We start from the raw sequence: 12,158 nt of genomic DNA, 5'->3' as shown, positions 1-12,158 counted from the left end.
TTTTGGCCATAACTCAAGAATTTCATATGTTAGTGATGACTTTTTTCACTATAGACTATACTTTCAGGTGATCATTTCTATAGTTTGTGACTTGAGAAATGTGTTTTCTAAAGCATTTGGTCTCGCTCATACAAATGACAGATGACATTTTATATCTAAAAGGTCAAAGGTCAGCTTAACTGTGACATCATAATGTTCTGACTGAACTTCAAGTTTCTAATATAAAACAACTTGGTGTTGCTAGAATAGAGAAATTTGCGCTTGAGTCCTAAAAAAGTCTTGAAACAAGTTGATTTAATTGGACACATGTTTTAATTTCTCCTCACTCTTCCAGATTATTTCACTTATTTTAAGCACGTAAGCCTTTTAAAACTTGATAATAAGCAGAAAACACTAAACACCGTAGCCTGTTTGTGCAGTTAAACTCTTCTTCTAAGAACTCAGTCATATAACGCATATGGACACCATACAGACATATGAACAGACAACATCTGGCCCAACAAACAAACAAACGGGGGGCCCGAAAGTGTGTTTGTCTTTCTGTTTTCCAAAGTGTCGCAGAAATGCAGCGACGGCAGGGAAAACAACTCCTTTATAAACAGACAGATTTTAATGGAAACGTTCCACAAGGTAGAAAGGATATGACTTCAGCGTCTCTGAGCGGCCTTGCCGACTATTTATGTCATAGCACGTCATATGTGTTTAGTAAATTGTGTCTGTTTAGTTTTAAAGGTTCGGCCAAGTAACATGATTTGTTTGAGTGCAGGTTTCAACTGGGATGATAATTTCTTAGAAACACTTTCAGCATGTTTCAGAACTAAAACAGACAGGTCATATTGGAAGACATTTGCCCTCATTTATAACTGTAATTTTGCATATTTGTTTCTAAATGTGATGACAAATAGTAACATGCATCATCTAAGAAGATATGTCAAGCTTTCAGAAATGCTACTACAAAACCGCCGACACTGGATTTGTCAGTCTTGGTCATTTTAAAAGCATTTGAGCTGTGATAATCAAAGCCAGTACATGATGTCATATATTATTATCAGGACGATATCCAGCAGCGGGAAGAGGGAGTTTGATGTTTTCTTGGTCGGCGTGGAATGCAAATACTCGTGTAGCTGGAAGGTCGACATCAGCGCAAACAAACGAACACAAACTTTTCTCAGAATGATAATATGGGAGGCACACACACAAAAACACAGCTCTGGACAGCTGTTTGGAGCTGATACCACAGTTATTTAGGTCAGGGTTTCACAAAATGAAGCAGGCAGTAGCTACAGTACAAGCAACCGCACATTTATTTCCAGTGTTTCAGCATCATATCCACGTCTAATCAGCGCCACCAGGCAGTGTATTGATTTCCATTTTGTGTGAATTACTGCTCAACATTGGCTGGTTCCCTGAGGAACTGTATCTCTGCTGGCGCTGCGTAAACAGTAACAGAAATACACCTCCAGCCAACAATGAAAATGAACGGTCAGCAAAAGCAGAAGAGAAAAGTCGAAGCGTTTGTTCTCTAACCAGGTTGTGTTTCTCTCCTGCAGGTGTGTGAGCTCGTTCGTCTCCTCATAGAGAACTGCAGCAGCCTCCTGGGAGAAGACGTCACCTCGCTGTTCAGAAGCTTCAGCCAGAAGAGCAGCAGCAGTGACCACGGATCAGGTGAGAATCAGGAGAGGAAAGGACAGGACAGGAGAGTCTGATAGAATTGTTTTAAAGATGGAGGCCATGTTTGGGGACCAGGCTTCGATCCAGAATTCCCAGTTTTTGTTGTTTCGCAACTGAAATGACATCAGTCAAATTTCTACTTCAGCTCTGTTACATAAGCTTGTGGGGGTAAAGGGTGGAGAAGAGCTGAGTCAGACAGAAAAAGTTTGTGTCCAAAAAACAACCCAGTCTCACTCCGAAGTTGGCGAAATCCGGCGAATAAAACGTCCTTTAACATCGGCACGTTAGTGGCATCGGGGGAAAAGCAGCAGGACAAGAACTAAAGTTAAGGTGGCAAAAGTCAGGGTAGCACAGATGACATTTACTTGCTTTGTGTCTAAGGAAGAAGCAGAATTTAAGCAAATCTTAGACAACATTGAGTGGATATATTGTAGTTCTTAATACGTTCAGGATCAAGGTCACAGTCATAATCAAATAGTGTGTGTGGCTCCTTAACTGAAAGTTCTTGTTAACGTCTAAAGCTTCGGTGTCAATATTGTAACAAGGTGGTTTCACACTCACAAGCTCACTGTGTGTAATTAAGTGGCCTAGGCTGTCTCAGACTTGTTGATTGGGGTCAGCAGACTGACCTGCAGTCATTTCAGTGATTGCCAGGGTCACAGGTGCTGATTAACGCAGCACTGAATCTCCTCATTTATAAATACCACTAACTTTCTTCCTGACGTCATAAATAACCAGCAGAGGTGAAGGAGCACACAGCAGGACGACGCTTTGTCCTCTGTTCCCCTCGTCTCCAGCAGTCAACTGTGGCTTTGTGCATTTCAGGGGGGAAAGTTCTCAGTTTCTCTCAGACTGCGCTCACTTTCACTTAGTGTGAGGCTGAAGGTTCAACAAGGGGAGAGCAGCAGAATGTGCTTTTTAATGTAGGTTGGCTGTGTAAATGGATGTAGTTTGGTCTGCCTCAACTTGGACTGCTAATTTTGGTTGCTAGTCGGTGGAAATTGCAGGATACGTGCATGAAATGGGAGGTTAATTTCGTTAGACTGGAAGTAAACAGTGCATTTCTTTTGGCAAATGATTGTGTTTTTCTGTGTATTTTTGGATTCAGTTCTCTAAACCTTAATTTGAAGTCTCCACAGTTCACCATTTGTGTAGTCAAAGTCTCATAATAATATTCTTTCTCCCCTCTTTCCTTTCACCAGATGTGTCGTCCTTCCAGATGAACGACTCGTCCTACGACAGTCTTGAGAACGAGCTGAACGACGACCCGGAGTCTCCCTTCCAGGAACAGCTGCCCCTCCGTGACAAGGACAAGCCGGACAGCCGCAGCCGTGACTCCGTCATCACCCTCAGTGATTGTGACCCTGATCCCGACCCTGATAGCGACCTCCTGCTGCAGCTCCCCCCACTGGCCAGACCCAGGAGGTTCAGCCCTGCGGTCCGCCAACCCCGCACCCGCCAGGCCAACGGGCCGTCGCAGGGTCCCAGGAGGCTGAGGAGGAGTTCAGAGCCAGCTCTGGCCCTGACAAGCACACCGCCAGTGGGCACAGTGACAGTTCATGCTGATAACCTACCAATGAGGAAGGCGAGCTATGATGCCGCCATGGAGGGGGAGAGGGGGGAGGACGAGGTGTTTCTGGAGCAGGGGCTGAGCGGGATGCAGCTGAAGGAGGAGGAGGAGAAGGGATGTGAGAAGGGAGGAGCCAAAGTCCAGAATGGCGGGCGCAGGAAGACGAAGCACGCCCCTCCGCCGCCGTTGCGGCTGGATGCCAGCTGCTCTAGTCTGTCGTCACCAGCAACCTCGCCCACAGGCTCCTCCCTTAGCTCTTTAGACTCCGCCTTCTCACAGTACTCTACTGACTACGCCACCAATGGGGCGATTCCATTGGCTGAGCCTGCTCCTCTCTCCCCTCTCTTTCCTGGACGTCCCCCGCTTTCACCCAGAGACTCCCCCCCTCAGAGGGAAGCCCCGCCTCAGTGGCCACAGCCCAACCAGGCCCCTCGGACCAGTCAACCCCCCGCACACCCTCATGGCCTCCACCCGAATACGTGGCTCAAGAAGGACCGCCGCCTGTCGTTAAGACAGTCTGATAATGGACACTCAGAGGAGGACTTGCCTGTGGTAAATGGGAAGACCCACCCAACCAGTAACGGCTACTCCGTCAGTGCCCAGGAGGCGGCGGTGACAAACCGCAACTGCCAGCGGAGATCCAGCAGCCCTCCGTCCTACCAGCAGGCTCTACTGCAGCTGCAGCGCAGCCGCTCCCCGTTCTACAGGGGGACAGAGAAACCTCTGACGGTCAAAGAGCTGAGACAGCTCCACGACCAGACCTGCACCTACAGGCCACCGCTCCCAGCCTCCCCTACACACACAGGAAGTGAGGTCACACAGAGGCTGGCTAGGAACGAGTGCGTTCAGCCGCCGCAGGGTGTTTTCTATGGACAGAACGCCACCACTCTGGTCCTCCAGAGGCAAAAGTCCCACTCCCTGACTCCGGCCCTGGAGGGACACAAAGGGCGGAGGACCCTCCCTCTTCCCCGCCGAGCATCTGAACCTGCCAAGGTCACTACAAACTCTAACCTCTCCTCCAGCCTCACCCTGGACAGACCCTCTAAAGGCCAGCCTCAAGACAGCGGCCTGAAAGTGTCAGAGGTGGAGCCCAACCACACCGAGCCACGTTACTGCCTGTCTCCCTCCGCCACTCGGGCTGTACGGGACTACTTTTCCTCCCAGGGTCAGGAGGATGCAGACGCCTGCCTGAGGAGGAGTCAGGAGGTGGCGCTGGCTATCGTGCAGGGGAAGAGGGAGTGGCAGAGCAGGCGGTGCAGCGACCCACGAGTGGACGACTTTGACCAGCTTTTTTTTGCGGAAGAGTCTTATGTGTAAATAAGAACTGTGTACAAACAAACAAACTGTGTATGAGAGACTGAATTTTATCTGATATTTTCACTTGTATACAAATGTCTTCATTGTTGATGTGATAATATCCCTTGTAAACACCTTTTCCTTCTGGCAGCAGTAGTCAAATAGAGAAAGGTGTTGCCGTTTACTGCAGTGGTACATCTAAGGTTTAAGATTTTAAAAAGGTACAGATGCACTTTCTGCTCCCACATTTCACCTCCTTGTGGTTGTAAACTGTTAGAAGTTTTTCTGATACCCCCTCTTACATGAAATTGTGTACTTCTGGCAAACAGCAGATTGAAAGGTTTAAGTTGTTGGTAATTATCCACAATATTTCAAGTTTAAAAACTCTTTCATGTATTTGACCATGGCGTTCTGCAGCAGGGATTTATGGAGCGTTGAAACCTGATTCTGTGAATTCATTATAGAGGACATCTGGATTCCTAAACAATCATTAAAGCCTGTTGTCAAACGGGTCAGAGTTACAGCTTTTGTGCCAAAATATGGTTCCCCTGAGACGTGTTTTTCTTTGGCAGCATGTCCTCATTTTGCCTTTCAGAATGTGTCATTGCTTTTTTAAGCACACAAAAAAAAGAAGAATGAGGAGTTCTTTAGAAATGAAAGAGAGAGGACAGAGGTCTTTTTTCTTTTATTCTCTGGAAGCTCGTAAAATGTATTTTTCAAAATTTCCAAAGCCAGCCGGAAATCCATAAAGGCTGGTGTGAAAATCAAGGCCAGGAAACATTTTGTAGTTGTTTTTCAACAGGGAAACATTTCAAATTTTAGAAAACATCTGCATGAAAATTCAGATTTTGCACAATATCATCACAGTTTTTTGCGCGTAAGGAATCACATCAAGAGGGATGCAAATTTTGGCACAACAAACATTAAAGGGGACCTATTTATACTTATATTTAGGGTTCAGACTAGAACATGTTTACATGCTTTAAAGTTCTAACAACACTTTATTTTCCTTATACCATCTGTGTTGGAACACCTGTAGTCACCCTCTGTCAGTTTAAGCGCCTGTTTCTTTACGCCCCCTTCTGCAAAAGCTCAGTCCGCTCTGATTGGTCAGCTTTTCCTTGTCTTCCGTATCTTGGTTTCTCACATTCTACCGTGAAAAAACACAAGTAAAAGCTTCTGAATACAAAAGAGAAATTAACATCTGCAACCAAGATTATATGTTTCCCTGATGTTAGCATGTAGCTACATGTAGCAGTGTACTTGCACCCTGGGACTGTAACGGAGAATAGTGGCTCTTTCAACGGTGAAAAAATCCCCAATGACAGCTTTGAATCACAAAGTGTTCCAGCAGGACTATGATCTGAAATCAGGGAGAAATCAGCAACTAATATTATGTTTCCCTGATGTTAGCATGTTGCTACATGTAGCAATGTACTTGCAGCCTGGAAATGACTGTAACAGAGAATAACTACTCTTTCAACAGTTAATAATCATCGATAAAAGCTTCAAAACACAACAGGACATGTTTCAGCAGGAATATGATCTGAAATCAGGGAGAAATTAACAACACATCCCTGATGTTAGCATGTAGCTACATGTAGCAGTGTAGGCAACGTCATGTAAACTCTTGCAGCTGCATGCCTGGAATTGATGACTATATAAAGAAATCCGTGACAGTTTGATGTCATACTGTCGCCAGAGTAGAAAAAAACTATTAGGGACTACTTTTACATATGTTTACCTAAACTTTAGCCACGATTAATATGAACCTCTGTAACATTATATATGAAACAAAATATGGAAAAGCATAACAGGTCCCCTTTAACGCTGCCCTCGATCGCAGTGATGACAACATGATGACTGCTGTGACTTCATGCAAATACTATGAACATGTTTTTAGCTCCCTCCATAACACCTGTGATGTTTGCTGCAGAGCCAGAGGAGGAACGTTTTCAGACAGATGCCTCCGCTGTACATACTTAAACCATCCTAACGGCATTCATACCTTTTGTGACAAACTGCATCTGTAAAGTGAAACATTTTTTCCCCAGAAAGTGAAGTGTTTGTCTGAATGAGTGAATCAATAGGGCCGCTATTTATTCATATGAGCCGAGTTCCCAGACACACAGCACTCAGTGTTGTCCTCTGTGGCTCTGGTTTATATCTCTGTGACCTGGGAGGGAGGGGAGGGCAGAGGGGGGAGGGAAGAGGAGAAACTGTCGGTGTGCGTGGGTGAGAGAGAGTCAGAGTGTCGTGTTTGAAAATGATGTGATCATTGACAGCGTGTCCTGAGCAGGAATGTGAGAAATCGTGTGCCATTGAAGGAGAGATGTCCTTTATTCTTGCTTGTATAGCACTTCATTATTCTCAACAAGAAACCCATTCTGTCTCACATGAATGACGAGGACGCAGCCTGTTGTGTGTGTGTTGAGTTGTATGTGTTGTCCATATTAATATGATATTTTTGTTCCAATGCTGCTGTCAATGCAGTGCTGATGTCTTAGGTGATGCTTAACAACCAATGACCTTGTTTCACTGTGTATTATTAACTGAGACGTATACTTACAGATAAAATATCTTCAGCAGTTGTCATGTGTATTAACTCAGTGTTATTGTGAACTTAACATAGCTTTTCCACAGGATCACACACTGCAACAAGGTCACTGCCGTGTTAAGCGTCACCATTTTAAATGGTCTCAAACCTTTTACCTGTATTAATAATATTATAATTGTTATCTCCATTACAGTGAATCGTGTCCAACGTGTATAGTTCTGCATATTTATGATACAGAAATATATAAATATATATATATAAATATATTACCTTGTACTTTGGTATGTCGTGTTGTGTGAGGAAATCAAATGTGTATTTTTGTACATGCCAATTCTGCTGCTGCTGTCTCTATAGAAAGTATATTTGCTACCAAACGCACCATTTGTATATTGTGTACATCTGATGTCTGATGCTCACGAGAACAAAAATGTCCTTGATTTTAATAAATGTCGCTCTTGTGAAACTACTTTGCAGATCAAAGTGAATTTGTTCTTTAGTGGTGACTCATGAACGCAGTATTTCTGCAGGACAGGATACACGAGACAAGTTTAAGACATAGATCAGTACATGCGCGCTAACATCAGGTAACTGACAATTTATAGGAAATGGTATATAGACAGAGTTTTCAAAGAATCGGAGAGATTTGCTTTAGTGTATCACTAGATTAATATTGAGAAGAATCAGGTTACAATGGTCACAACATGTAAATTTACAGATCTGATTACTGTACAGTAGGAGCCAAACAGCTGATTAATGAGCTAATGATGGTGAAGGATGATTAAAGCTCCTGATCAGCCAATCAGCGACTGCATCTGAGACTTCAGTGCTCTGCTGGAAGTAACGTTATGCTCAGGGAGACCTGGCATTAAAGAGGAAAACATGACTTCACATGTCTGATGATTTAAAAAAGAAACTAGCTACTTAAAAGAAAACAAAGCAAAGAGTTATTCAATACCTCAGTAAAGAAATACAAAACATATTTTACTATTTATATGACACAACTTTCTTTTAAACCCATAAAGGCCCAGCGTGTTTTTTCCAATTGTTCCTATTAAGGTGAACACTCTCTGGGGAACCCATTGCTTTCAGTCTAACAACAATAAGCCTCTGAGGACGAGGGCCAGTATTTTGGGCTGATCCAGTGTAGCCACAAGATATATGAGTCAAGACTTCCTCTACCATGCACCAGGCGTTTTGGCTAATCTCTATAAACAGATATCTGCAAATGGATGCATGTGAATAAAAAAGCAAATATAAAGCTAATACTTGTCATCAGGTGATAGCCAATCTGTGCCAGTGTTTTTCGCATCTCCACATGGACGGTTTGCCTGCTGTTCAAACGTGACTGGTCAATACGACTCGGACTGCAAACAGAAACCAGAATGATTCCAGTACCATAATCTTGTCCCATTGCCTACAGATTCCACATTCATATGCAGAGATCTGTCTATAGAGATTAAGGACAAAGTGTATGCAATCTTAATCGTTCCCAACAGTGTAGAATAAGGGGCCGTTTATACAACAACAATTTCAGTAAGGCACGCCAGGCAAATGGGTGGCAGTGTAAATTTGCAAAGCAACACCACGGCATGACGCCATGCACAAACCAAAACGAAGAAGACACAATGGCGAAAGCATGCACAGATAACTTTGTCTGGACGGACGACAAGCTGGAGTTGCTACAGTAACAGATCTACACTTCACTTCAAATCAACAGGGTGAGCAGCACAAACAGAGCTTGGCATTGTTGTTGTGACGGTCAGCTTGCCTAGTGACTGGAAACGTAATGCGCATCTGCAAAAAGTCTGTTTTCAGAGGAACTGCATATTGCAAGTTTGCATGACAACGGAGACGCTGCCGTTTCCAAAACGTTGCACTCTGGAACTCGTTTTCAAAACGTTGCGTTTTCAGGCACCCAAAACGCCGCTGTTGTGTAAACGATCAGCCAAAATGCAACTAAAGTTTACCGTTTTCAGTTGAAATCGTCGTATAAACGCGGCGTTAGCACTGTACCCAGCGTCTTTTTTCCAGAGCACTTGGCTGAATCCAAATGTCCACCCTCTGGACTTGCAGACTGAGGCCTTGCAGACTGAGGCCTTGCAGACTTCAGCCGTATGTTATGTGATGTATTTACTGTCATTACATAAAGTCTGCAAGGGCAGAGACTGCAAGCAGCTGATTGACAGCCCTCGAGATTGTTGTACTCATTGCCATGGAAACGTTCACCTATCGCTGCTGGCATATTTATATATGTCATATAAGTTGATGAACAGTGCCTACTCATCTGTCCCGGCAGATAACAGGATATGAATCTCTATTTAACTTTTTATGTAACTGATGTACATCTCTATATGACAGGCTACAGGCGTTCACAACCAGAAATGTTTGTAAATAAGGACAGGACTGTAACTTAATAAATTGGGTATTACTGACATTAGAAACCTTCTGCTGCTGTTTTCCAGACATTTTTCAGCCTACTACACTGCACAGCTTGATAGGCTGAAATAACAGCCTAGACTTACTCATATCTCTGTATCATGCTGTGGTTGAAAATGATTTCTGGCCTACATAATTCAAGTAGCATTTTAAAAGGCCTAATAATCAATAACTATTTCACACATTCATACATTTTCTTTTTCTTTTTTTTTCGGCAATTGAAAAAAACCACAACGTGACCATATTGCAATAAACTGTGGGTTATTAAATCAGTGAAGTCTGCTCAAGTCTGCACCCTAAGCAGAAAGCTGCAGAAAGTCAGCTTAAGGCCCCTTTTGGACTTGTTCAGTTGTGGATTTGGAGCCTTCAGCACACCCAGACTTCCCAGGAACGCGCCCCCAAAGTCCATGAGTCTGCAAGTGTGGTGAAGTCCGGACACTTGGATTCACTCTGACTTTTCTGTGTGGTCACTCTGAGCACTTCTAGTTTAAATCTCATTATATGGACGCTCAGTCTAAGTCTGGAATGACCTATGAAACAATGAGGCATGCAGGGTGTTGGATACTCTTGGTTTACGTGATCTACTTGATTCTCAGAAAGTGAAAAACCAAAAACACTAATGGTTGTGTCAGAGGTCTTCCACAGTCAGCAGCAATGTGTGTATAAATACATGTCAAGTAGAGCTTTACTTATTGTATTGACATTTTTTTTTGTATTTCATTTCACTTGTGCAATGGCAACATGTGTTTCTTGTAACAATAAAGCCCACTGAATCTAACTGAATTAAACCCAACCATTGTGAAAGGCAGTTGCATAACACAACAGGGTGTTAAACGCCCCAACAATTTTGTTTGAATAAACATTTTACTACATTTTGTCACGGCTGACAGAATGTAGTAAAGAACTTCAACACAAACTAATCTGACGAGGGGATGAAGGGCAGATGGAGAGGTGGGCAGAGAAGCTCAGGTGAGGGTGATGAAGAGAACAGGCAGGGAGCTGACTGGCTTGGAAAACTCTGGAAGCAGAGACAGACTAATGAAGCTGATAGAGGGCAGGTGTGTATGGGGCAAATGAGGGAGAGGCAGCACAATTGAAAACCAAGAACCCAGAAAATGTATTCTCTTATTAATAACCAACTGCAGTGAAAACAAAGAAATACTGAAATGATTCTGTAGTCTTTTAATAATTCAACTTAGTCCAGTCTTCACAAAAAGTCTGAGGCATCAGGACGCAGACGGTGAAATGTAATTTAAAATAAGATTCTCTGTTTGCTCGACTGTACAACATCAGTTTGTGAGGCTGTAGAATTTAGAGGATTACACAATTCTCGTTAAGGCTTATGAAATAATTTATGGAGGAATTCCTGAAGGAACTTTGTGCGGTTCACCTCTGACTGCAGCCTGAAGCATCCCAGAACGGTTTGTTTAAGCTTATTGAGTTATGAGTGCAAACCTGATATGGATATTTACTGCAAGGAAACTTTGAGAGCGGAATTTACTGACACAAGAATCAACTGCGGCTTTGTAATTGTCTCTCTAACCTTAAATTATTATGTTTTCTGAGAGCCATTAGCACACAGTTAAACAAGAAACAGAAAAGCAGTGGTCAGGGTTGACTCAAATATTTAGAAAACACATTTTGGCACGTCACAACCAGCAGAAATACAGACATACTCATCAAAAGCCTTCAGATTTGTACGCCAGTGTATCTTCTTCTCCTCAGATTTTCCACCCGTACATGACATTCACATCGACATGCTGTTTACTGATGTGGCTCCCGGCCTGACGTTCCTCAGGGAGGCAGGTTGTTCAGCACTTTCGGTGATGTAATCCAAACATAACCATGTTGCATAATGAAAATGTCTCCCATAAACTTCACAGTTCACAAGTTTCTTGGAGTCAGTGGAGACTGACAGGAAGGGTGTGTGTTGCAGCAGCTGCGGGCAGTTTTATTTTCCTGTAACTTTCTCATATTGTGTTTTTAAAGAGTTGTTAAAATAGCTGTTGGGCAGTCTGCTTCTTGTCCCGTCACTCAGAGACACCCCAACACCTCCCGTCTCCACTGAGATACATGGACCGACAACAGCTACAAACAATATTTTACCAGAGAAAAGAGTGGCGAAGAAAACTGGAGCAGACGGCTGCCAAACTGCAGACCACTGCAGACGACTGTTTGAGAATAACAAACAGCAAAACCGGTTATTTTTCATCATCGCTGCATTTCCAGTGGCTTTTTAGGCACCAAAAGTGGGTGTTTTGTAGCCACTTGTTACTGTGTTTCCACCGAGGATAGTGCTACGAAAAGCATTTGTTTTTAACTGAGACGTTGCTGCATTTTTGACAGAGATACCGCTGCATTTCCTGCCGGGATAGTGCCACGAAAAAAAGGTTGTTTTTTTCCGACAGAGACAGTGCCATGAAAAGCTGTTGTTTTGTATGGGGTGCCATTTGTAAAGTGGCTCACGCTGAAAATAACATCAACATTTTGCCACATTTAACTTTAAACAATGTTTAAAAAAGTGTTGTGAATTTTTTAACGTCACCTTTTACCACATTTACAGCAATATTTGTTAACTTAGAAATATATTAAATAGTTAAATCTAAATATTAAATGTGGCACCTAAAT

The 12,158-nt window shown here is 43.2% G+C and overlaps 2 protein-coding genes and 1 pseudogene across 3 annotated transcripts in view; 2 read left to right on the top strand and 1 right to left on the bottom strand.

Moving 5' to 3' along the window:
* arhgap20 (Rho GTPase activating protein 20) overlaps positions 1–7,552 on the top strand; it is an 85,840-nt gene extending 78,288 nt beyond the window's left edge. For both annotated transcript variants that reach the window (XM_050049191.1, XM_050049193.1), the window contains exons 14-15: positions 1,551–1,665; positions 2,874–7,552. In XM_050049191.1, coding sequence (XP_049905148.1) covers positions 1,551–1,665; positions 2,874–4,558 — 1,800 coding nt within the window. In that variant the 3' untranslated portion in view covers positions 4,559–7,552. The remainder of the gene's footprint in view (positions 1–1,550; positions 1,666–2,873) is intronic.
* The window catches only part of il1rl1 (interleukin 1 receptor-like 1), a 331,020-nt gene that overhangs the window by 122,422 nt on the left and 196,440 nt on the right, over positions 1–12,158 (bottom strand). The gene's annotated exons all lie outside the window — the stretch shown is intronic.
* LOC126393640 (uncharacterized) lies at positions 52–126 on the top strand (annotated as a pseudogene).

This window comes from Epinephelus moara, chromosome 7 (assembly GCF_006386435.1).
Source record: "Epinephelus moara isolate mb chromosome 7, YSFRI_EMoa_1.0, whole genome shotgun sequence".
Classification (NCBI taxonomy): Eukaryota; Metazoa; Chordata; class Actinopteri; order Perciformes; family Serranidae; genus Epinephelus; species Epinephelus moara.
The sequence above is the reverse complement of the archived record's forward strand: the minus strand, read 5'-3'. Positions and strand labels throughout refer to the sequence as shown.